This window comes from Pyxicephalus adspersus, unplaced genomic scaffold, assembly GCF_032062135.1.
Source record: "Pyxicephalus adspersus unplaced genomic scaffold, UCB_Pads_2.0 Sca126, whole genome shotgun sequence".
Lineage (NCBI taxonomy): Eukaryota > Metazoa > Chordata > Amphibia > Anura > Pyxicephalidae > Pyxicephalus > Pyxicephalus adspersus.
In genome coordinates this window covers 67-24,754 of record NW_027317133.1, presented here as the reverse complement: position 1 = coordinate 24,754, position 24,688 = coordinate 67, and the positions used below count along the sequence as shown (strand labels likewise).

The 24,688-nt window shown below is 41.6% G+C and overlaps 4 protein-coding genes across 6 annotated transcripts; 2 read left to right on the top strand and 2 right to left on the bottom strand.

Moving 5' to 3' along the window:
- Positions 1-308: 308 nt before the first annotated feature.
- LOC140344886 (centromere protein N-like) lies at positions 309-3,942 on the bottom strand (the record flags this gene model as incomplete). The annotated part of the gene is made up of 3 exons (XM_072432082.1): positions 3,803-3,942; positions 1,614-1,794; positions 309-354 (listed from the first exon to the last, which is right to left on the bottom strand). Coding segments are annotated over exons 1-3 (274 nt in total), but the record flags the coding sequence as incomplete, so codon positions are not given.
- A 33-nt stretch (positions 3,943-3,975) lies between these two features.
- On the top strand, positions 3,976-11,550 carry LOC140344884 (COX assembly mitochondrial protein 2 homolog). Of its 2 annotated transcripts, XM_072432080.1 has the most exons (5): positions 4,042-4,119; positions 6,890-6,945; positions 9,435-9,505; positions 10,526-10,597; positions 11,293-11,550. In XM_072432080.1, exons 2-5 carry the CDS (start codon positions 6,909-6,911, stop codon positions 11,374-11,376), a joined length of 264 nt encoding a protein of 87 aa, XP_072288181.1. In that variant the 5' UTR covers positions 4,042-4,119; positions 6,890-6,908; the 3' UTR covers positions 11,377-11,550. The 2 variants fall into 2 exon arrangements, with proteins under 2 accessions (XP_072288182.1, XP_072288181.1); XM_072432081.1 differs by lacking the exon at positions 6,890-6,945 and having other exon boundaries at positions 3,976-4,119; positions 9,408-9,505.
- An 820-nt stretch (positions 11,551-12,370) lies between these two features.
- Positions 12,371-16,566, bottom strand: LOC140344882 (centromere protein N-like). The gene is made up of 4 exons (XM_072432077.1): positions 16,427-16,566; positions 14,238-14,418; positions 12,933-12,978; positions 12,371-12,426 (listed from the first exon to the last, which is right to left on the bottom strand). Exons 1-4 carry the CDS (start codon positions 16,471-16,473, stop codon positions 12,371-12,373), a joined length of 330 nt encoding a protein of 109 aa, XP_072288178.1. The 5' UTR covers positions 16,474-16,566.
- Positions 16,567-16,599: 33 nt separating this feature from the next.
- Positions 16,600-24,174, top strand: LOC140344883 (COX assembly mitochondrial protein 2 homolog). Of its 2 annotated transcripts, XM_072432078.1 has the most exons (5): positions 16,666-16,743; positions 19,514-19,569; positions 22,059-22,129; positions 23,150-23,221; positions 23,917-24,174. In XM_072432078.1, the coding sequence occupies exons 2-5, from the start codon at positions 19,533-19,535 to the stop codon at positions 23,998-24,000; spliced, it is 264 nt and encodes an 87-aa protein (XP_072288179.1). In that variant the 5' UTR covers positions 16,666-16,743; positions 19,514-19,532; the 3' UTR covers positions 24,001-24,174. The 2 variants fall into 2 exon arrangements, with proteins under 2 accessions (XP_072288180.1, XP_072288179.1); XM_072432079.1 differs by lacking the exon at positions 19,514-19,569 and having other exon boundaries at positions 16,600-16,743; positions 22,032-22,129.
- Positions 24,175-24,688: the final 514 nt, after the last annotated feature.

Genomic DNA, 24,688 nt, shown 5'->3' with positions numbered 1-24,688 from the left:
TGTCCCCTCACTTCTATTACGATCGTTCGTCATCCATCATCCATGGATCAGCAGGGACGGTCATTAAAATGAGCACTGTACACACACAAGATTCCCGTCAGATATCAGCCCTGAGCTGATTATCGGACGAGAACCATTGCACGTGTGTATCTAGCCTTGAGCCACCAGCCCTCAAATCAAAACATTATCTGTGTCTGAGAATTGTCATCTTTTATCTTGATAGTATAAAATTAATTTGAGGTTTACACTTTGGTAGCCCAACGCCTATGTAAAATTAGTCAAGAAACATCCCTGAAGAAATAACTTACAGATGATGTCCAAATCCGCCGCGTGATTTATCGTAGCCTGTTTTCCCTGCAGAAGAGAAAAAAATATAAAAAGGTTTAGAAAAATCCAACATTCAGAATAAAATGCCAGATAAAGAATACTAGTCCCCAGCATTTATTAAAACTTATAAAACTTGTTCTATTAGAATTGGAAAACAATCAGTGATTCCAGCTTACCAACCTGCAGACTGGAATAAAGATGAATGGATACAAAATAGATCTCTAGCATTGGAATCAGGTAAATCTACTGGAGATTTAGAGATGAATGGAGCAATTCTTCTGTCTCCAATATAGAGTAATAGTTACATAAAAAGAAGCAATTGTAAAATTGTTTTACACTTATTTTGAATTAGGAATGGCAGCCTGGGAACTATTAGGGAACTGAAGGCTATGGATCTTGTTTTTTTAAGCAAACCTAGTGCTTAAAACAAAATTTTTTTTAAGCTGGGTGGGAAGGAGCTGTAGGTGGGTGGCAGGCCCTGTATTGTAACCCGACTGTTCATTAACAACTCAAAAACAGTAAGGTGGTTGTTGAAAAGTGCCAGGTGGTGAGCAGTTGTATTCTAAAAGTCAAATTCAGGAAAAAACCAAACTTAACTATGTCTAAATGCAATCTTTACTGAAAAAAGGGTATGCTATAGTGCTATAGTAATAATCCCTCTTTTTAATGTTGTCCCAAGTCTGTGATTTTTTGGAAAATACATTGATGGAAAGGCATCAACATGAATACAAGATGAATAACATTTTCAAAAAGAAAGGAGAACATGAAGTCAGTCCGTTATGTGGTGTGATGTTATGTGACAACAAATCTGCAAAATGCAGACAATTTATAGGAAAAAAAACCCCTCATACATTACATAAATTACATAATATTTTTAAGCAGGGTTTTAGAGCAATTTGTGCCTCTCAGGTTAATTTAGATGTCACCAATGATCTTTTTGGCCATCTGTAATAGTGTCAGCCTTTTCACTGGTCAGCAGGGTAAGAGAAATTCTTCTCAATGACCAGCAAGCTAATGTACTGTGAGCTGTGAACATAATAATTATAGAAGAGGTACATGAAAGTTATTTTAAGGTTTGAAAAGGGTCAAGAAAGACTACTTTACAGCAATCTAAACTAAAAACCAAAAAAGTTAGTTATTAATATATGCAGCCCATTGAATAGAACATACTGTATATGCCTATGCTCTACTTTATTAGAAAGTTGTGTGTGAGGGGTGATCTTTTCTGTAGTTACGGTAAGTATATACATGTGAAAAGATACAAATGTTATTGACAAACCACATACCTCACACAGATGGACCACTTCCAGTGCTATATTTGCCTTACTGCCCTTAGTGGGTAATGATTGGAGCTCTCTATCTGTTAAAAATCCCCATGCCCTTAAAATGGTCATCAACTCAGCCATTGACATTTTCTGAACAGTCCTCTTAATAAACTCAGCAACGCATTCATCGAAGGCGGGAGTGCTAGGGGTAGAAGAAAAAACAGAAGGTCATTCATTGGTTGCAATATTATGTATTGAAAATACACATGGGGGAAGGGGGGTTATTGAAAAAATAGCAGTACGACTTTACAACTTTTTTTAGTGTATCAATACATCATCTACTATTTACCTATCTTTACCTCAATGAATTGGTGAGAAACTTTGCCCCTTTGTTTACAAGTCATTGAGTGGAAAGTACAGAAGTTGCAGGAAAAATATTAAAGATATAATTTTTCCAGAGATGTACTCCCTGAAATAGAAAGAAAAAATATACTCACCTACAGCCTCAGTCATGTGATGCACCGGTCCCCGGGTACTTTGGCTTCCTTCTGCTTACATATATGCAGAGCCGGGGTCCTTCATCAGATGTCTTTATCATTACCTACAGTGACACCGCCTATTGCCTGTCCAGCAGCAAAGTGACCAATCCCAGGAGCAGTGGGTGCTAGAAAATCAGCTTCACAGCAGGGAGCGTTCCCACCCCTAATGACTATCATCCAATAGAAATGCTCCCCACTATGTACATTACCAACCATTATTCCTTGTTGATAATGTACACAGTGGGGAATGCTTCTAATTGCTGATAGCTATTATTATTAAACAAACATATTACGCAGTGCTGTACATTAAATAGCGGTGGCAGGATAGATCACTGTTGTCAGACACTGTACACAGCAGTTGAAACAAAGGAGGTTCCCGCCAGTATTAAAAGTATTGGGGTGAAGGGGTTGTTGAAGCAGTGATCACTAGCTAGCAGTCTGGTGTAATATGTTTTCTGAAGCATGTCCCAAGGCTTCAATAAAATGCAGGGTGCCCGCCGCTCCACCAATGCAGGGCATCTGCCACCCCATCTCCTGTACAGTGTGCACCACTCCCCCCTCATGATCACCTCCTGAGCAGCGTCCGCCGCCCCTCCTGATCGTCATCTGCGCAGTGCCCACCGCTCTGCTGATCACCTCTTGTTCAGTGTTTGCCGCCCCTTACCGCCTCCCGTGGCTCATCTCCTGCAACGCGTCTCCTGATCACCTGCCCAGCCAATCGCCTCCGGCACAGCACCTACGCCCCTGTGAACCCTAATCATCTCCTCCGACACATCCGCCACCCATTGATCTGCTGCAGCATGTGCCGCCCCTGACCACCTCCTGTGCCACTTCCACCAACCCTGATAATCTCCTAAGGAATGTCTGCCATCCTTCCCGATCACTTCCAGCATAGCGTCCACGGCCCCTCCCCGAACGCCTCCTGCAGGGTCCGCCGCCTAATCTACTGCAACGTGTCTGTTACGCCTCCTGATCACTTACACGGCCAATCGTTTTCGGCATAGCGTCGCCCCTGCTCCTGATCGCCTCCTGCGCTACACACATGACCGCCATTGCCAACCCCGACCGCCTCCTGCGGCACATCGGCCAACCCCAACCCGGTCACCCCTCCTCCTGATCAACTACCCGGCCAATCGTCTCCGGCATAGCGTCGCCCCCGCTCCTGATCGCCTCCTGCGCTACATACATGACCGCCATTGCCAACCCTGACCGCCTCCTGCAGGACATCGGTCACCCCTCCACCTGATTGCCTCCCGTGCACCATCCCCCACCCCTGGACGCCTCCTGCCCAGCACCCCCAAACATGTCCTGCACCCTGTGGCACAATAGAGATCCCCCTTATATCATGAAGGTTGCCCCTCTGCCCCACCCAATATAAGGAATAAATATTTTACCTACAGATAGGCAATGGCTGTACAAAGTGATAGATTCTGTGCTCAGCTATAGAGCAGCAATGTGAATGTGTTGTGGCCCTATTCTTATATAACATTTCATGTTTATCTGCAGTGACTCTCATTACCCTGCACACAATAACATATATTACTCTTCATGTGTGCCAGGCTCAGTGCTGACCCAGCTCCTCCAGTCACCGGAGCCGCTCCACACAGAGCAGGTTGCGGCCTGTGTACCATAGCTGCCCTTATTTTTGTACCCATTTGCCCGTTCGCTCACCTCTGCCGACGTCGGCTCCTCAGAGCACTCCCGGGATGCGCCGCCATGGCGCTAACAAAATGTCCTTTCAAACTGGCCAATCAAGCACGTCGCCGTCGCCTTTCGACGACATCATCATCAGGCGTCCCATCACGGCTCCCAGGCGTCCCGTCTCCAGGCAGCATTGTGACGAAATAGCCCCGCCTGTTGTCTTCTCCTATTGGAAGGAAAGGCTGTGATTGACACTCTGCTCGGCCGATCAGGACTGGCTTTTCTGATGTGACGTAAAAAGTAGGGGTCTGCTAAGACCATTGCACGGCAGTGTTGGGAAGGCACAGGTAGGTAGTGAGTGGGGAATTGGGGGGTGACATTGTTTGTTATGGAGGGAGGCACCGGAGGGTGGAATGAGTATGACAATACAAACCAGCACTGCCTGCTTAGTGTATTGCCCTGTGTGCAGGGCCTGTGCCTTGCAAGGTCACATGAATGGATGCTCTGACAGGAATGTTCAGCTTCTTCTGTCTCATTAGCTCTGTACTCTGCAGTAATAGTGCCTAGACTCATGACAGGTTCTCTTTATTATCAAAATATTAAAAACATAATTCTCCCAATAACATCCCAACCCAGAGACCCCTAACCCTAAAGATGCCATAAGCCTGTGTTACCTAATGTGAATACTGTACTCCGCTCCCTCTAGTGGCCACATATAAATACAGCACCCAGGCGCATCAATTCTTACCTTCACTTATTATAATTTACTTTTCAATTGTATAACTTACAATGTACAGCTAGTCCCCGGGTTACATAGGAGATATGGACTGTAGGCTTGTTCTTATGTTGAATTTGTATGTAAGTCGGAACAGGTACATTATTTTAATAAATACAATTAGGACAGATGTTTGTCTTAACATATTATTAGGCAATATGGTGTCAGCTATTGTATAAAATCCACACTGTCAGGTAATCACAAACAAAGCAAAAAAAAAAAAGCAAAAGCAAAGCAAAGCAAAAACTTTATGTAGCCTAGACATTCATTAACTTCTGGAGCAAGCTGTGTTTGATATGCAAAAAGATACAACTGCAGAGTTTGTCTTGGTCATTAAAGAGTTACAAGGGCTTGCAGAAAGAGCTCACCCCCTGAGATCACCCACAACCTCAGCTGTGTTTAGCAAAAGATTTCTTCATGCAATCCCCCATCAAGCCTTCGTCCTGCACACAAGCGAGCAGGGAATTCCTCTTTGTATCTTGGAGTTGACCGTATGTCAGATATCCTTAACCCCGGGAACTACTGTATTACCAGAAAGAAAGTGAAGTGTATTTAAAGTATTTTTTTGTTAATTTGATGAAATGTGGAAATGTTAACAGACAGATGAAGACAGGTAAAAGTGAAACTAAAGTTTCACTTTTAAGTTTGCATGATCATGCAGGTTTTTAATGCAGAAACGGAGAGGCAAATGAAAAACTGTGACCAGGCAGATTTATAAAAAAAATGAGATGGGTGAGGTCTCTCTCTAAACCATAAATAAAAAAAAAATCACACGACTCTAATCCCCCGGATCCCTCGATGGCGCTGGAATTTTCCTCGATAGGTCCCGAGCCATCTTGGTATCCTGCTTCGTCCCGGGGCAGAGAAAGAGCCGGGCACCACCATCTTCTTTGCCCTTCTTCCATATTCCGATGTCACTCGATCTTGCTCTGCACAGGCACAAGATTGAGTGACGAAGATGGGGGGAAAAAAAGAGTGCCGATCTCACTGCGCATGCATATCCAGAATATTTCAGTTGTCCCTGCAACAGCAATGTGCAAGCTGGAGAAGGAGTTTTGTGACTGTGATTTCACTTCCAAGCAATTTTGCTAAATCTATATTGTGAATCACTGGACAGGCTGCACCTAACTTCAAATCTTTGGCATAGTAATATGTCCATATGTGGGCTTCAATTCTGTATTTAGTTTGTAATGAAAACCAGAATCCTTGTTATGTGCATCATGGGTAGGGGGTTGTTATTGGAAGATGGGCAGAACTCCGGTGAATTGCCATCATCAATAGCTTCAGACAATTGAAGGAGTAAGCACAGCATACTGACAACGTCACTTCTAAATATGCAATTTATCATGTGCTGTTACTGGAAGGAGCTCGAGGTAACAAACTCTGCAACAGATTCCCAAACAAAGAAAAATCTGCCATGGGGCATGGTGCCAAATAGATTTCAAGTTTTACTTTAAGGAGACCCTGTGGCCAGACCAATCATTCCACAAAAATATTCCAATACTAGTGTACGCTGTACATTAAATAGGGTTTGCAAATGACAGACAGATACAGACAGTGACATGGGAGGAGGAGAGGACCCTGCCCAGAAGAGCTTACAATCTATGAGGGATAATATTGATATTTGGTATTTACCTGTAAAAGGTTCTATTGTTTGGACATACAAGAGCCCTGAGACTGCTGCTGGGTACTGCCATCATGAATGTTATGGCAGCAGCATTTATATCACTCAGCATAGCAGCCTTTCTCAGCCTTTGTACAACAGAAGCACCTCTAGAAATATGTTCAGATCTACAGGAACCCCTAGTAAAATTATTTTATCCAGGGTTAGTGACAAGAATGCCACTTCTATAAAAAGAATATAAGTTACAATGCCACTCTTACAGACAGCTAAATCAGATCATTGATGCCATACCACTGGCTCTGACAATGACATTGGACCAGAACTATTTATGCACCATCAGAGGACAGGTCAATGTACCACAGCCCAAGGAATCCCTAGCAACATCTGGAGGAGCCATAAGGATCCAATGATGTTCCCATTTGCTCCCCTGCTGGCAGCTACGTTAAAGTATATGTAGGGAGGTGAAGCTGGGCCAGCACACACAATCATTATACGCTACTAGAAAACAGGAGAGCTGTGATATGGGAAGATGAAATAGAGATTGTGCCTATGCTGGAAACCTAACTGCTATTGAAGCCAAACTTAGCAAATTTGTAGGATCTGCGCGCGTATTAAAAGTATTTATGGGAAGGAAATATCATCTGACAATGTATGTATTGTATAATCTTTATAATAATTAATATTAATAATACCACTGCATGAATATTTTGTCTTTTAGCAGACATTTTATTATAAACATGCCTTCTGATGACGGTATGAGTTGGGGTGGTGCGAGTATCCTTTGAAAAATTGCATTTTTTTTTTTTTTTTAATAATTTTACAAAACTGTTTTTATTGTTAAGATTAAGTATTTCAATATTCCAGTAGAGTATTATTGGAGACTGGATTTACACCGCAGTGGTATAAAAAGTGTGAAAGTGTAGAGCTTGCTAATGGCTGGAAAAAATAGAACTGATCAACTAATAATAGTAAAAAAAATATCCATCCAATCCTGGCTCCCCTCCATTTCTCGTAGGTTCCGGTGGTGCGCTGCTTCCTATCAGGAAAGTTGGGTACATCACTGAGATTGTTTTACTGCTCAGGCAAAATACCTAGATACATATTTTTTTGTAATAAAGTAAGAGTAAGCCCACATACAAACATCTGATGATTCTCATCCAATTATTGTTGTAAGGCTAGTATCGGATGAGAATCTGACGTGTGTACAGCGTTTGTCATCCAACGTTGTTTGTGGATCCATCCTGTCATATCCACAAACTACTGCAAGTGAAGGGGAGAGAGCACAGCAGGGTGCCGCTCGCTTGTTCCCCCCTCTCCATAAAACAGAATGGCACTGTATGTACAGTGCTCGTTCATGCATCTTTCAGTCTTTTGTCATTGGAAAGGATTGTGAAAGATCCTTTCCAATGACAAAAAAAATCTTACTAGGGTACGTAGCCTAAGACTTTCTAAAATTTCAGATGCAACATGTATAAATCTCCCAAACTGAACTCCAGGCACAATACTAAATACAAAACCACATAATTGTGAAACATCTTACCTGCAAAAGATTTCTAGGTTGGTGCAGCCAGTCTTTTTTAGGTCCCTGGCATAATTCCCATGGGCATCCCATCCCATCCTTACTGCCTTTGTCCCAACCTTTTCATTTATTACATTTCAATGATGGAAGCTCAGCAATACATGTGAACCTTACCTAGGGTGGTCTGAATGCAAACGAAGCCTGCCATGACCGTCTATGGCTCTAGATTGCTATCCACTAATCAAGACATTTTAATGTTTTTCTAACCCCCCCTAGGAGCCTGGGTGATGAGTCTTGAGAGAAGTACTGAGGCAGGGTGCTGTGATTTATTTTAGTTCTGTACAACATCCAGCTCCATAGAGTAGCACAAAGACCTGGTGATAATGTGAATGTGTCACAAAAACCATAAGCAATCAAAGCTGGTTTTATTTAAATATTAATGATGGGGAAGGGAGAACAAGGCCAGACAACATTCACCTAATCCCGGCCGGCAACCCGCGGCTCTTGATCCTCCATGTTTTGGCTCCCTTACCGCAGCCAGTGTTAACACTTCTGCCGCCGGGGTAAGGGGACATTCCCTCTTCTCCGTATGCATTGCAGAGGAGAGGGATTTCCCTTTAGTGGCGTTCCTGGAGGGCGGAGCCATCAGGGCTGGAGTCGAGAGAGAGTCCGGCCTAGTGTACCTTCCTAACCTCTTGAAATGGCCTAGTAGCCAAAAAAGTTTGCTGACCTCTGCTTTAAAGAATGTCTAACAGACCAGTAAGTATGATCCTCTTATTGCAACAAAAAGGTAATTTCTAGTAGAGCAAGAAAGGTTTGAAGCATTTCTCATGATTGCTGTCAGTGTTCATGAGGACAGAAAATAAAAAAAGTAGATTTACTAAGGGAGTAAAGACATCATTAAAAATGTTGCAACCCTTCTGATCTCCAAAATCTGACCTCCATAGTGTTCCCATAAGATTTTATGTATATTCAACTGTAGGAATGTTAGCAACCTGTAAAAGCATGAAATCTGTAGACATCAAAAAGCGCTAAGACTGTGTCTGAGTGTCACCATCTTTGATTGATGACCACAACCCCAGCAGAGTTGGAGCTGGTACTCAAGTGCTGCAATTAAAATCAATGAGGGATCCTCCATGGGTTGTCAGGGGTTCCTTGAGCAATGAGTATTTTGTGCCTCTCAGTCCAGTATAACTAACACCAATTATCTTTTTGACTGTAAGGGTGGCATTCTTCACACTGGCCACCAATAAAAGAGGCATTCTTCCAATTAACCACCACATTATTGTACTGTGAGCTGTGGATATAGTTATTATAGCAGGCGACCTGAAAGTTAATTCCACCTTTGGCAGCTTTATTGAATATTATGTAGGAAGGTGAGGGGTGGTGAAGCTACACTAGCACATTCATTAGACACTCCCAGAATAGGTGACATTAGGTACATTGTCAATAGAAAATTATTTTTAGAATGGAAATATACACCTACCGGTAAGTATAATAAATACTTTTACTGATAAAGTTGGCGGCAGGGTCTCTTTAGATAATACTGTTTGTTTTAGACTTTAGACAATGAATCATACAATGGTGGAGATCCAGATGAATGTAGATATAGTGGAAACCTGTACAACAGATTAGCTTGATTCCTATGGGACAGGAAGTGATGTGAATTTTTCAGTTGGCCAAATGATTGAACCTGTACCTGTTTTCAACTACACAGTTGCTCCTTAATAAAAGATGCATCCAGACTTGTCGCCCCACCTTCATACGGATGAATGCAATGTGATTATCAGTATGCTGAAGCAGTGCCATCTCGAGGTAAGTACATCATTACTTCAAACTCTCCACACTTTTCAGAAGGCTTTAATATTTTTGTTGGAATGGGAGATGCAGGAAAGCATGTGAAAACAAAAAAAAAATCAATGTCTATTTTGTTAAAGAAAAATAATTCCCCGGCTCCTGTTGTTTTTTTTTTTTTTAGCCCCACACTATACGGAGCATGTACCACACATAGAGCCAAACTCCAGAGACATCATCAGTAGCCAGCTGTGTAGTGGAATATCTTAAGATTTCAGGTGCGTTTATGCTGTACCCATGCGATAGCTGAACTACAGGCACAAAAACTATTCATCAATAACTGCAAAGGATATAAATCAATTTTTGTACACCAGATTGGGAATCCCTTAGCAGTAGTAGTGTTGCACATCTGTGCAGAGAGAAGAGCGATGGAGGAACCCAGCATTCTCACCCATTTCAGATTGCAGGAAGGGGCAGATACAAAAAATAGATTGCTCTTTACATCTGTGAAAGAACTCTATTATAAAGTTTGACACTGGATTACTGCACAACTATGGAAGAAATACACAAAACACAACACAATGTAAATACTCATAAGAATTTACATTTTTTAAATTGAGTTTAATGAGCCAAAATCTGCTTCTCCCTGACTACAACTTTAAAGTAAATGTGGAGTGTATTTAATGTAGTAAACCATCCCATCCTCATGGGATTCTCCAGATGTTTCAGTGAGGCTTTGTTTTGCATTTTAGGAATCTGATCTGTTGATCCTACACCTCACTAATAGTCAGGAAGGCCACAGCAGTGGACCTCTCCATGTAACATGTTACTGTAGGCGAGGTTCAGGGGTATGAGGAAGCAGTAACTGCACCACTACCTCACCTCCTGTCTGAGCTAACCCGTCCTTTTTGTAATGCTGTGACTGACTTAATATATCACTGTATATAAGTCAATGTAACTGTATTGTGCTATGTAATTATTTCTAAAGTGCTATGACTAGATGTAAATACCCTGTAGTTTTTTCTATTTTTCTACTTTTAGAACAAATTTTTGAAATATTTTGGACAGTGCAATGATATAGATCGAGAGATGAGAAAGTGCCTGAGAGCTGAGGTAAGACCACCAACCTGTATTGGGGAATAGATATGTGAGTACGCTCAAGTCATAATGTCATTAACTAAAACTGAACTGCAGGCTGGTAGTTAGATATATCGTTGTCAGGGGTGATAGTAAACATAATATATGTGCAGACTGTACCGCTGAGAAAGGGCCCTCTGAGGCTTGGGGGCCCATTTATCTCAGATGTGGGTTAGACAAGTTCTAGACCTTTCTCATGCTGTCACAGGGATAGGGATACTTCCAAAGCCTCATACATACAGCAAGTGTGCTGTGTGGTTTAAACAAGCTCTTCAAAGCACCAACTTTGATTCTGGAGCCTCTGGGCTGGATTTATTAAAGCTTTTCAAGCTGGACATACACTTTTTCAGTGAAGCTGTGTGAATGTATTTCCTAAAAGTCATTAAATATTTGCCAGCAAATATTTTCAAATCTGGACCAGATCCTTTCCAGGTTGCTGGATCACCCAGCTTCACTGTTGAAAGTGCATCCTCTCCAGCCTTGGAGTTTTAATAAACCAGGGTCTTTGTTACCATCTTCAGGGATCATTGATAAAGAATAACTTCACATTCAAGCCACCTTGAGAGGTCAGGGATGACTTGCTTTTTTTTTTTTTCACTTCCTGTTAAGAATATATAAATAGTTTTATATAGCACTGGTTCACTGCAATAATACTTTGTTTTTTTTCTTAGTATGAAAATAACAGAAATGCAAGTCGTGCCAAAGCAGAAAAGGTCAGACAGAAACTTTCAGAAGCCAATTTTCAAGGAAACTAAGTGAGGTCTTTTGCCAAGCCACCACGTAGACATTCACACCTACGTGATCCACCAGTGATGACTTGTATTTATTGTACTATCAAAATATTTTTTTTTTTAAATGAGGCAGCGTATACATGTCCAGACATCTTTAAAAAAAGATATTTTATTAATTAAAGGACTTCTCCACCTGAACTGAAAAATGTGTTTGTTTCTAATGTGCAGTTAGCTGTGTGACTGAAATTTATCGTGAAAGTAAACTTGTTTAAACACAAGATGATCTGTGACTTACTCAGGATCCTGGTGGCTTTTTTAACCTCCCAGGCGGTCTAATTATGTGATTATTTTTATGCCAAAAGCGGTACATTGTTTTGCATGGAAATTTGTTGTTTAATATTGTAGGCCTGTAATTCTTAGGAATAGGATAATTGCAGACACTGCTGGGCTAGGGCAGCAAAGAATGGGAGAAGCATTTCAGGTCAGTACTTATGTTGTACAACTAACCAGGTGAGTGAGGATAATATGTGAAGAGGAAATTGATTTTAGTTCCATTAATGTGCACACATATTTTGCCATTTCAGAACAAGACGACAGGCTTGCCTGCTGATACCTACTTTCCTTGCCGCCCACTCTACCACTGGAGACCATAGAAAAGCTCTATGTTTGTTACATAACGGAGATAACACAGGACTGCTCCAACACTTGGGAATTGTCATCATCCACTCAGACCCCCACCCACTACTGCCTCCTGAAAGGAAGTCATATATTCACTTATATCTGAAGTACCAGATAACCTATTGAGCTTTGACAGGTAAGCAAAGCAGAGGGGAAAAATTAAAACATATAGGTTTCAAGCCAGTAATTTGGAAGTTCTTCCCTCCAGTAAAGAAAACAAATTCCTCAACCATGCAACAGTTACACCAATGATACTGAAGATATTAGCAGCTATAAGTGTTATCCATCTTGACAGGCAATTGCAGATGCCAAATGACACCATGAAAATGCCAGCCATTCATCAGGCAGGGACACTACCAAGTCTTGCCAAATGCAAAACGGTCAGTTTGACTGGAACTAACAACAAATCAGAAGAGCAAGAAAATAAATAGAAGTAAGCAGAGACACGAATTAGGCTATGTACACATGTGCAATAATTGTGAAAGATCCTTTTAAAAGTAAAATGACTGCAAGATGCATGAACGCGTGCTGTACATACAGCACAGCTCTGCTCTATGGAAAGGGAGAATGATGGAGCGGCATCCAGCTGCGCTCTGTCCCCTCACTTCTATTACGATCGTTCGTCATCCATCATCCATGGATCAGCGGGGACGGTCATTAAAATGAGCACTGTACACACACAAGATTCCCGTCAGATATCAGCCCTGAGCTGATTATCGGACGAGAACCATTGCACGTGTGTATCTAGCCTTGAGCCACCAGCCCTCAAATCAAAACATTATCTGTGTCTGAGAATTGTCATCTTTTATCTTGATAGTATAAAATTAATTTGAGGTTTACACTTTGGTAGCCCAACGCCTATGTAAAATTAGTCAAGAAACATCCCTGAAGAAATAACTTACAGATGATGTCCAAATCCGCCGCGTGATTTATCGTAGCCTGTTTTCCCTGCAGAAGAGAAAAAAATATAAAAAGGTTTAGAAAAATCCAACATTCAGAATAAAATGCCAGATAAAGAATACTAGTCCCCAGCATTTATTAAAACTTATAAAACTTGTTCTATTAGAATTGGGAAACAATCAGTGATTCCAGCTTACCAACCTGCAGACTGGAATAAAGATGAATGGATACAAAATAGATCTCTAGCATTGGAATCAGGTAAATCTACTGGAGATTTAGAGATGAATGGAGCAATTCTTCTGTCTCCAATATAGAGTAATAGTTACATAAAAAGAAGCAATTGTAAAATTGTTTTACACTTATTTTGAATTAGGAATGGCAGCCTGGGAACTATTAGGGAACTGAAGGCTATGGATCTTGTTTTTTTAAGCAAACCTAGTGCTTAAAACAAAATTTTTTTTAAGCTGGGTGGGAAGGAGCTGTAGGTGGGTGGCAGGCCCTGTATTGTTACCCGACTGTTCATTAACAACTCAAAAACAGTAAGGTGGTTGTTGAAAAGTGCCAGGTGGTGAGCAGTTGTATTCTAAAAGTCAAATTCAGGAAAAAACCAAACTAAACTCTGTCTAAATGCAATCTTTACTGAAAAAAGGGTATGCTATAGTGCTATAGTAAAAATCCCTCTTTTTAATGTTGTCCCAAGTCTGTGATTTTTTGGAAAATACATTGATGGAAAGGCATCAACATGAATACAAGATGAATAACATTTTCAAAAAGAAAGGAGAACATGAAGTCAGTCCGTTATGTGGTGTGATGTTATGTGACAACAAATCTGCAAAATGCAGACAATTTATAGGAAAAAAAACCCCTCATACATTACATAAATTACATAATATTTTTAAGCAGGGTTTTAGAGCAATTTGTGCCTCTCAGGTTAATTTAGATGTCACCAATGATCTTTTTGGCCATCTGTAATAGTGTCAGCCTTTTCACTGGTCAGCAGGGTAAGAGAAATTCTTCTCAATGACCAGCAAGCTAATGTACTGTGAGCTGTGAACATAATAATTATAGAAGAGGTACATGAAAGTTATTTTAAGGTTTGAAAAGGGTCAAGAAAGACTACTTTACAGCAATCTAAACTAAAAACCAAAAAAGTTAGTTATTAATATATGCAGCCCATTGAATAGAACATACTGTATATGCCGATGCTCTACTTTATTAGAAAGTTGTGTGTGAGGGGTGATCTTTTCTGTAGTTACGGTAAGTATATACATGTGAAAAGATACAAATGTTATTGACAAACCACATACCTCACACAGATGGACCACTTCCAGTGCTATATTTGCCTTACTGCCCTTAGTGGGTAATGATTGGAGCTCTCTATCTGTTAAAAATCCCCATGCCCTTAAAATGGTCATCAACTCAGCCATTGACATTTTCTGAACAGTCCTCTTAATAAACTCAGCAACGCATTCATCGAAGGCGGGAGTGCTAGGGGTAGAAGAAAAAACAGAAGGTCATTCATTGGTTGCAATATTATGTATTGAAAATACACATGGGGGAAGGGGGGTTATTGAAAAAATAGCAGTACGACTTTACAACTTTTTTTAGTGTATCAATACATCATCTACTATTTACCTATCTTTACCTCAATGAATTGGTGAGAAACTTTGCCCCTTTGTTTACAAGTCATTGAGTGGAAAGTACAGAAGTTGCAGGAAAAATATTAAAGATATAATTTTTCCAGAGATGTACGCCCTGAAATAGAAAGAAAAAATATACTCACCTACAGCCCCAGTCATGTGATGCACCGGTCCCCGGGTACTTTGGCTTCCTTCTGCTTACATATATGCAGAGCCGGGGTCCTTCATCAGATGTCTTTATCATTACCTACAGTGACACCGCCTATTGCCTGTCCAGCAGCAAAGTGACCAATCCCAGGAGCAGTGGGTGCTAGAAAATCAGCTTCACAGCAGGGAGCGTTCCCACCCCTAATGACTATCATCCAATAGAAATGCTCCCCACTATGTACATTACCAACCATTATTCCTTGTTGATAATGTACACAGTGGGGAATGCTTCTAATTGCTGATAGCTATTATTATTAAACAAACATATTACGCAGTGCTGTACATTAAATAGCGGTGGCAGGATAGATCACTGTTGTCAGACACTGTACACAGCAGTTGAAACAAAGGAGGTTCCCGCCAGTATTAAAAGTATTGGGGTGAAGGGGTTGTTGAAGCAGTGATCACTAGCTAGCAGTCTGGTGTAATATGTTTTCTGAAGCATGTCCCAAGGCTTCAATAAAATGCAGGGTGCCCGCCGCTCCACCAATGCAGGGCATCTGCCACCCCATCTCCTGTACAGTGTGCACCACTCCCCCCTCATGATCACCTCCTGAGCAGCGTCCGCCGCCCCTCCTGATCGTCATCTGCGCAGTGCCCACCGCTCTGCTGATCACCTCTTGTTCAGTGTTTGCCGCCCCTTACCGCCTCCCGTGGCTCATCTCCTGCAACGCGTCTCCTGATCACCTGCCCAGCCAATCGCCTCCGGCACAGCACCTACGCCCCTGTGAACCCTAATCATCTCCTCCGACACATCCGCCACCCATTGATCTGCTGCAGCATGTGCCGCCCCTGACCACCTCCTGTGCCACTTCCACCAACCCTGATAATCTCCTAAGGAATGTCTGCCATCCTTCCCGATCACTTCCAGCATAGCGTCCACGGCCCCTCCCCGAACGCCTCCTGCAGGGTCCGCCGCCTAATCTACTGCAACGTGTCTGTTACGCCTCCTGATCACTTACACGGCCAATCGTTTTCGGCATAGCGTCGCCCCTGCTCCTGATCGCCTCCTGCGCTACACACATGACCGCCATTGCCAACCCCGACCGCCTCCTGCGGCACATCGGCCAACCCCAACCCGGTCACCCCTCCTCCTGATCAACTACCCGGCCAATCGTCTCCGGCATAGCGTCGCCCCCGCTCCTGATCGCCTCCTGCGCTACATACATGACCGCCATTGCCAACCCTGACCGCCTCCTGCAGGACATCGGTCACCCCTCCACCTGATTGCCTCCCGTGCACCATCCCCCACCCCTGGACGCCTCCTGCCCAGCACCCCCAAACATGTCCTGCACCCTGTGGCACAATAGAGATCCCCCTTATATCATGAAGGTTGCCCCTCTGCCCCACCCAATATAAGGAATAAATATTTTACCTACAGATAGGCAATGGCTGTACAAAGTGATAGATTCTGTGCTCAGCTATAGAGCAGCAATGTGAATGTGTTGTGGCCCTATTCTTATATAACATTTCATGTTTATCTGCAGTGACTCTCATTACCCTGCACACAATAACATATATTACTCTTCATGTGTGCCAGGCTCAGTGCTGACCCAGCTCCTCCAGTCACCGGAGCCGCTCCACACAGAGCAGGTTGCGGCCTGTGTACCATAGCTGCCCTTATTTTTGTACCCATTTGCCCGTTCGCTCACCTCTGCCGACGTCGGCTCCTCAGAGCACTCCCGGGATGCGCCGCCATGGCGCTAACAAAATGTCCTTTCAAACTGGCCAATCAAGCACGTCGCCGTCGCCTTTCGACGACATCATCATCAGGCGTCCCATCACGGCTCCCAGGCGTCCCGTCTCCAGGCAGCATTGTGACGAAATAGCCCCGCCTGTTGTCTTCTCCTATTGGAAGGAAAGGCTGTGATTGACACTCTGCTCGGCCGATCAGGACTGGCTTTTCTGATGTGACGTAAAAAGTAGGGGTCTGCTAAGACCATTGCACGGCAGTGTTGGGAAGGCACAGGTAGGTAGTGAGTGGGGAATTGGGGGGTGACATTGTTTGTTATGGAGGGAGGCACCGGAGGGTGGAATGAGTATGACAATACAAACCAGCACTGCCTGCTTAGTGTATTGCCCTGTGTGCAGGGCCTGTGCCTTGCAAGGTCACATGAATGGATGCTCTGACAGGAATGTTCAGCTTCTTCTGTCTCATTAGCTCTGTACTCTGCAGTAATAGTGCCTAGACTCATGACAGGTTCTCTTTATTATCAAAATATTAAAAACATAATTCTCCCAATAACATCCCAACCCAGAGACCCCTAACCCTAAAGATGCCATAAGCCTGTGTTACCTAATGTGAATACTGTACTCCGCTCCCTCTAGTGGCCACATATAAATACAGCACCCAGGCGCATCAATTCTTACCTTCACTTATTATAATTTACTTTTCAATTGTATAACTTACAATGTACAGCTAGTCCCCGGGTTACATAGGAGATATGGACTGTAGGCTTGTTCTTATGTTGAATTTGTATGTAAGTCGGAACAGGTACATTATTTTAATAAATACAATTAGGACAGATGTTTGTCTTAACATATTATTAGGCAATATGGTGTCAGCTATTGTATAAAATCCACACTGTCAGGTAATCACAAACAAAGCAAAAAAAAAAAAGCAAAAGCAAAGCAAAGCAAAAACTTTATGTAGCCTAGACATTCATTAACTTCTGGAGCAAGCTGTGTTTGATATGCAAAAAGATACAACTGCAGAGTTTGTCTTGGTCATTAAAGAGTTACAAGGGCTTGCAGAAAGAGCTCACCCCCTGAGATCACCCACAACCTCAGCTGTGTTTAGCAAAAGATTTCTTCATGCAATCCCCCATCAAGCCTTCGTCCTGCACACAAGCGAGCAGGGAATTCCTCTTTGTATCTTGGAGTTGACCGTATGTCAGATATCCTTAACCCCGGGAACTACTGTATTACCAGAAAGAAAGTGAAGTGTATTTAAAGTATTTTTTTGTTAATTTGATGAAATGTGGAAATGTTAACAGACAGATGAAGACAGGTAAAAGTGAAACTAAAGTTTCACTTTTAAGTTTGCATGATCATGCAGGTTTTTAGTGCAGAAACGGAGAGGCAAATGAAAAACTGTGACCAGGCAGATTTATAAAAAAAATGAGATGGGTGAGGTCTCTCTCTAAACCATAAATAAAAAAAAAATCACACGACTCTAATCCCCCGGATCCCTCGATGGCGCTGGAATTTTCCTCGATAGGTCCCGAGCCATCTTGGTATCCTGCTTCGTCCCGGGGCAGAGAAAGAGCCGGGCACCACCATCTTCTTTGCCCTTCTTCCATATTCCGATGTCACTCGATCTTGCTCTGCACAGGCACAAGATTGAGTGACGAAGATGGGGGGAAAAAAAGAGTGCCGATCTCACTGCGCATGCATATCCAGAATATTTCAGTTGTCCCTGCAACAGCAATGTGCAAGCTGGAGAAGGAGTTTTGTGACTGTGATTTCACTTCCAAGCAATTTTGCTAAATCTATATTGTGAATCACAGGACAGGCTGCACCTAACTTCAAATCTTTGGCATAGTAATATGTCCATATGTGGGCTTCAATTCTGTATTTAGTTTGTAATGAAAACCAGAATCCTTGTTATGTGCATCATGGGTAGGGGGTTGTTATTGGAAGATGGGCAGAACTCCGGTGAATTGCCATCATCAATAGCTTCAGACAATTGAAGGAGTAAGCACAGCATACTGACAACGTCACTTCTAAATATGCAATTTATCATGTGCTGTTACTGGAAGGAGCTCGAGGTAACAAACTCTGCAACAGATTCCCAAACAAAGAAAAATCTGCCATGGGGCATGGTGCCAAATAGATTTCAAGTTTTACTTTAAGGAGACCCTGTGGCCAGACCAATCATTCCACAAAAATATTCCAATACTGGTGTACGCTGTACATTAAATAGGGTTTGCAAATGACAGACAGATACAGACAGTGACATGGGAGGAGGAGAGGACCCTGCCCAGAAGAGCTTACAATCTATGAGGGATAATATTGATATTTGGTATTTACCTGTAAAAGGTTCTATTGTTTGGACATACAAGAGCCCTGAGACTGCTGCTGGGTACTGCCATCATGAATGTTATGGCAGCAGCATTTATATCACTCAGCATAGCAGCCTTTCTCAGCCTTTGTACAACAGAAGCACCTCTAGAAATATGTTCAGATCTACAGGAACCCCTAGTAAAATTATTTTATCCAGGGTTAGTGACAAGAATGCCACTTCTATAAAAAGAATATAAGTTACAATGCCACTCTTACAGACAGCTAAATCAGATCATTGATGCCATACCACTGGCTCTGACAATGACATTGGACCAGAACTATTTATGCACCATCAGAGGACAGGTCAATGTACCACAGCCCAAGGAATCCCTAGCAACGTCTGGAGGAGCCATAAGGATCCAATGATGTTCCCATTTGCTCCCCTGCTGGCAGCTACGTTAAAGTATATGTAGGGAGGTGAAGCTGGGCCAGCACACACAATCATTATACGCTACTAGAAAACAGGAGAGCTGTGATATGGGAAGATGAAATAGAGATTGTGCCTATGCTGGAAACCTAACTGCTATTGAAGCCAAACTTAGCAAATTTGTAGGATCTGCGCGCGTATTAAAAGTATTTATGGGAAGGAAATATCATCTGACAATGTATGTATTGTATAATCTTTATAATAATTAATATTAATAATACCACTGCATGAATATTTTGTCTTTTAGCAGACATTTTATTATAAACATGCCTTCTGATGACGGTATGAGTTGGGGTGGTGCGAGTATCCTTTGAAAAATTGCATTTTTTTTTTTTTTTTAATAATTTTACAAAACTGTTTTTATTGTTAAGATTAAGTATTTCAATATTCCAGTAGAGTATTATTGGAGACTGGATTTACACCGCAGTGGTATAAAAAGTGTGAAAGTGTAGAGCTTGCTAATGGCTGGAAAAAATAGAACTGATCAACTAATAATAGTAAAAAAAATATCCCTCCAATCCTGGCTCCCCTCCATTTCTCGTAGGTTCCGGTGGTGCGCTGCTTCCTATCAGGAAAGTTGGGTACATCACTGAGATTGTTTTACTGCTCAGGCAAAATACCTAGATACATATTTTTTTGTAATAAAGTAAGAGTAAGCCCACATACAAACATCTGATGATTCTCATCCAATTATTGTTGTAAGGCTAGTATCGGATGAGAATCTGACGTGTGTACAGCGTTTGTCATCCAACGTTGTTTGTGGATCCATCCTGTCATATCCACAAACTACTGCAAGTGAAGGGGAGAGAGCACAGCAGGGTGCCGCTCGCTTGTTCCCCCCTCTCCATAAAACAGAATGGCACTGTATGTACAGTGCTCGTTCATGCATCTTTCAGTCTTTTGTCATTGGAAAGGATTGTGAAAGATCCTTTCCAATGACAAAAAAAATCTTACTAGGGTACGTAGCCTAAGACTTTCTAAAATTTCAGATGCAACATGTATAAATCTCCCAAACTGAACTCCAGGCACAATACTAAATACAAAACCACATAATTGTGAAACATCTTACCTGCAAAAGATTTCTAGGTTGGTGCAGCCAGTCTTTTTTAGGTCCCTGGCATAATTCCCATGGGCATCCCATCCCATCCTTACTGCCTTTGTCCCAACCTTTTCATTTATTACATTTCAATGATGGAAGCTCAGCAATACATGTGAACCTTACCTAGGGTGGTCTGAATGCAAACGAAGCCTGCCATGGCCGTCTATGGCTCTAGATTGCTATCCACTAATCAAGACATTTTAATGTTTTTCTAACCCCCCCTAGGAGCCTGGGTGATGAGTCTTGAGAGAAGTACTGAGGCAGGGTGCTGTGATTTATTTTAGTTCTGTACAACATCCAGCTCCATAGAGTAGCACAAAGACCTGGTGATAATGTGAATGTGTCACAAAAACCATAAGCAATCAAAGCTGGTTTTATTTAAATATTAATGATGGGGAAGGGAGAACAAGGCCAGACAACATTCACCTAATCCCGGCCGGCAACCCGCGGCTCTTGATCCTCCATGTTTTGGCTCCCTTACCGCAGCCAGTGTTAACACTTCTGCCGCCGGGGTAAGGGGACATTCCCTCTTCTCCGTATGCATTGCAGAGGAGAGGGATTTCCCTTTAGTGGCGTTCCTGGAGGGCGGAGCCATCAGGGCCGGACTCGAGAGAGAGTCCGGCCTAGTGTACCTTCCTAACCTCTTGAAATGGCCTAGTAGCCAAAAAAGTTTGCTGACCTCTGCTTTAAAGAATGTCTAACAGACCAGTAAGTATGATCCTCTTATTGCAACAAAAAGGTAATTTCTAGTAGAGCAAGAAAGGTTTGAAGCATTTCTCATGATTGCTGTCAGTGTTCATGAGGACAGAAAATAAAAAAAGTAGATTTACTAAGGGAGTAAAGACATCATTAAAAATGTTGCAACCCTTCTGATCTCCAAAATCTGACCTCCATAGTGTTCCCATAAGATTTTATGTATATTCAACTGTAGGAATGTTAGCAACCTGTAAAAGCATGAAATCTGTAGACATCAAAAAGCGCTAAGACTGTGTCTGAGTGTCACCATCTTTGATTGATGACCACAACCCCAGCAGAATTGGAGCTGGTACTCAAGTGCTGCAATTAAAATCAATGAGGGATCCTCCATGGGTTGTCAGGGGTTCCTTGAGCAATGAGTATTTTGTGCCTCTCAGTCCAGTATAACTAACACCAATTATCTTTTTGACTGTAAGGGTGGCATTCTTCACACTGGCCACCAATAAAAGAGGCATTCTTCCAATTAACCACCACATTATTGTACTGTGAGCTGTGGATATAGTTATTATAGCAGGCGACCTGAAAGTTAATTCCACCTTTGGCAGCTTTATTGAATATTATGTAGGAAGGTGAGGGGTGGTGAAGCTACACTAGCACATTCATTAGACACTCCCAGAATAGGTGACATTAGGTACATTGTCAATAGAAAAATATTTTTAGAATGGAAATATACACTTACCGGTAAGTATAATAAATACTTTTACTGATAAAGTTGGCGGCAGGGTCTCTTTAGATAATACTGTTTGTTTTAGACTTTAGACAATGAATCATGCAATGGTGGAGATCCAGATGAATGTAGATATAGTGGAAACCTGTACAACAGATTAGCTTGATTCCTATGGGACAGGAAGTGATGTGAATCTTTCAGTTGGCCAAATGATTGAACCTGTACCTGTTTTCAACTACACAGTTGCTCCTTAATAAAAGATGCATCCAGACTTGTCGCCCCACCTTCATACGGATGAATGCAATGTGATTATCAGTATGCTGAAGCAGTGCCATCTCGAGGTAAGTACATCATTACTTCAAACTCTCCACACTTTTCAGAAGGCTTTAATATTTTTGTTGGAATGGGAGATGCAGGAAAGCATGTGAAAACAAAAAAAAAATCAATGTCTATTTTGTTAAAGAAAAATAATTCCCCGGCTCCTGTTGTTTTTTTTTTTTTTAGCCCCACACTATACGGAGCATGTACCACACATAGAGCCAAACTCCAGAGACATCATCAGTAGCCAGCTGTGTAGTGGAATATCTTAAGATTTCAGGTGCATTTATGCTGAACCCATGCGATAGCTGAACTACAGGCACAAAAACTATTCATCAATAACTGCAAAGGATATAAATCAATTTTTGTACACCAGATTGGGAATCCCTTAGCAGTAGTAGTGTTGCACATCTGTGCAGAGAGAAGAGCGATGGAGGAACCCAGCATTCTCACCCATTTCAGATTGCAGGAAGGGGCAGATACAAAAAATAGATTGCTCTTTACATCTGTGAAAGAACTCTATTATAAAGTTTGACACTGGATTACTGCACAACTATGGAAGAAATACACAAAACACATCACAATGTAAATACTCATAAGAATTTACATTTTTTAAATTGAGTTTAATGAGCCAAAATCTGCTTCTCCCTGACTACAACTTTAAAGTAAATGTGGAGTGTATTTAATGTAGTAAACCATCCCATCCTCATGGGATTCTCCAGATGTTTCAGTGAGGCTTTGTTTTGCATTTTAGGAATCTGATCTGTTGATCCTACACCTCACTAATAGTCAGGAAGGCCACAGCAGTGGACCTCTCCATGTAACATGTTACTGTAGGCGAGGTTCAGGGGTATGAGGAAGCAGTAACTGCACCACTACCTCACCTCCTGTCTGAGCTAACCCGTCCTTTTTGTAATGCTGTGACTGACTTAATATATCACTGTATATAAGTCAATGTAACTGTATTGTGCTATGTAATTATTTCTAAAGTGCTATGACTAGATGTAAATACCCTGTAGTTTTTTCTATTTTTCTACTTTTAGAACAAATTTTTGAAATATTTTGGACAGTGCAATGATATAGATCGAGAGATGAGAAAGTGCCTGAGAGCTGAGGTAAGACCACCAACCTGTATTGGGGAATAGATATGTGAGTACGCTCAAGTCATAATGTCATTAACTAAAACTGAACTGCAGGCTGGTAGTTAGATATATCGTTGTCAGGGGTGATAGTAAACATAATATATGTGCAGACTGTACCGCTGAGAAAGGGCCCTCTGAGGCTTGGGGGCCCATTTATCTCAGATGTGGGTTAGACAAGTTCTAGACCTTTCTCATGCTGTCACAGGGATAGGGATACTTCCAAAGCCTCATACATACAGCAAGTGTGCTGTGTGGTTTAAACAAGCTCTTCAAAGCACCAACTTTGATTCTGGAGCCTCTGGGCTGGATTTATTAAAGCTTTTCAAGCTGGACATACACTTTTTCAGTGAAGCTGTGTGAATGTATTTCCTAAAAGTCATTAAATATTTGCCAGCAAATATTTTCAAATCTGGACCAGATCCTTTCCAGGTTGCTGGATCACCCAGCTTCACTGTTGAAAGTGCATCCTCTCCAGCCTTGGAGTTTTAATAAACCAGGGTCTTTGTTACCATCTTCAGGGATCATTGATAAAGAATAACTTCACATTCAAGCCACCTTGAGAGGTCAGGGATGACTTGCTTTTTTTTTTTTTCACTTCCTGTTAAGAATATATAAATAGTTTTATATAGCACTGGTTCACTGCAATAATACTTTGTTTTTTTTCTTAGTATGAAAATAACAGAAATGCAAGTCGTGCCAAAGCAGAAAAGGTCAGACAGAAACTTTCAGAAGCCAATTTTCAAGGAAACTAAGTGAGGTCTTTTGCCAAGCCACCACGTAGACATTCACACCTACGTGATCCACCAGTGATGACTTGTATTTATTGTACTATCAAAATATTTTTTTTTTTAAATGAGGCAGCGTATACATGTCCAGACATCTTTAAAAAAAGATATTTTATTAATTAAAGGACTTCTCCACCTGAACTGAAAAATGTGTTTGTTTCTAATGTGCAGTTAGCTGTGTGACTGAAATTTATCGTGAAAGTAAACTTGTTTAAACACAAGATGATCTGTGACTTACTCAGGATCCTGGTGGCTTTTTTAACCTCCCAGGCGGTCTAATTATGTGATTATTTTTATGCCAAAAGCGGTACATTGTTTTGCATGGAAATTTGTTGTTTAATATTGTAGGCCTGTAATTCTTAGGAATAACTCCCGGGTATGATAAAGTTTGAAACACAAATCATAAATTATAATATAATAAATAATTATAAAAAAAAAATGAAATAATATAATAACAATAAATGTAATTAAAAAAATTTATCACATCAAAAACACTGAAATTTGGCCAAACAAGGGTGCAATATTATTGATAAATTTAAACTAAAAGTCTAGTAGAATTTCCAGGTATGGTAAATTTTAAAACTTGGGACTGCACAAAGTCCAACGTCACAATCGGGACAGTAGAACCTGGTTTCTTTTCGGATCTTCTTTCCAC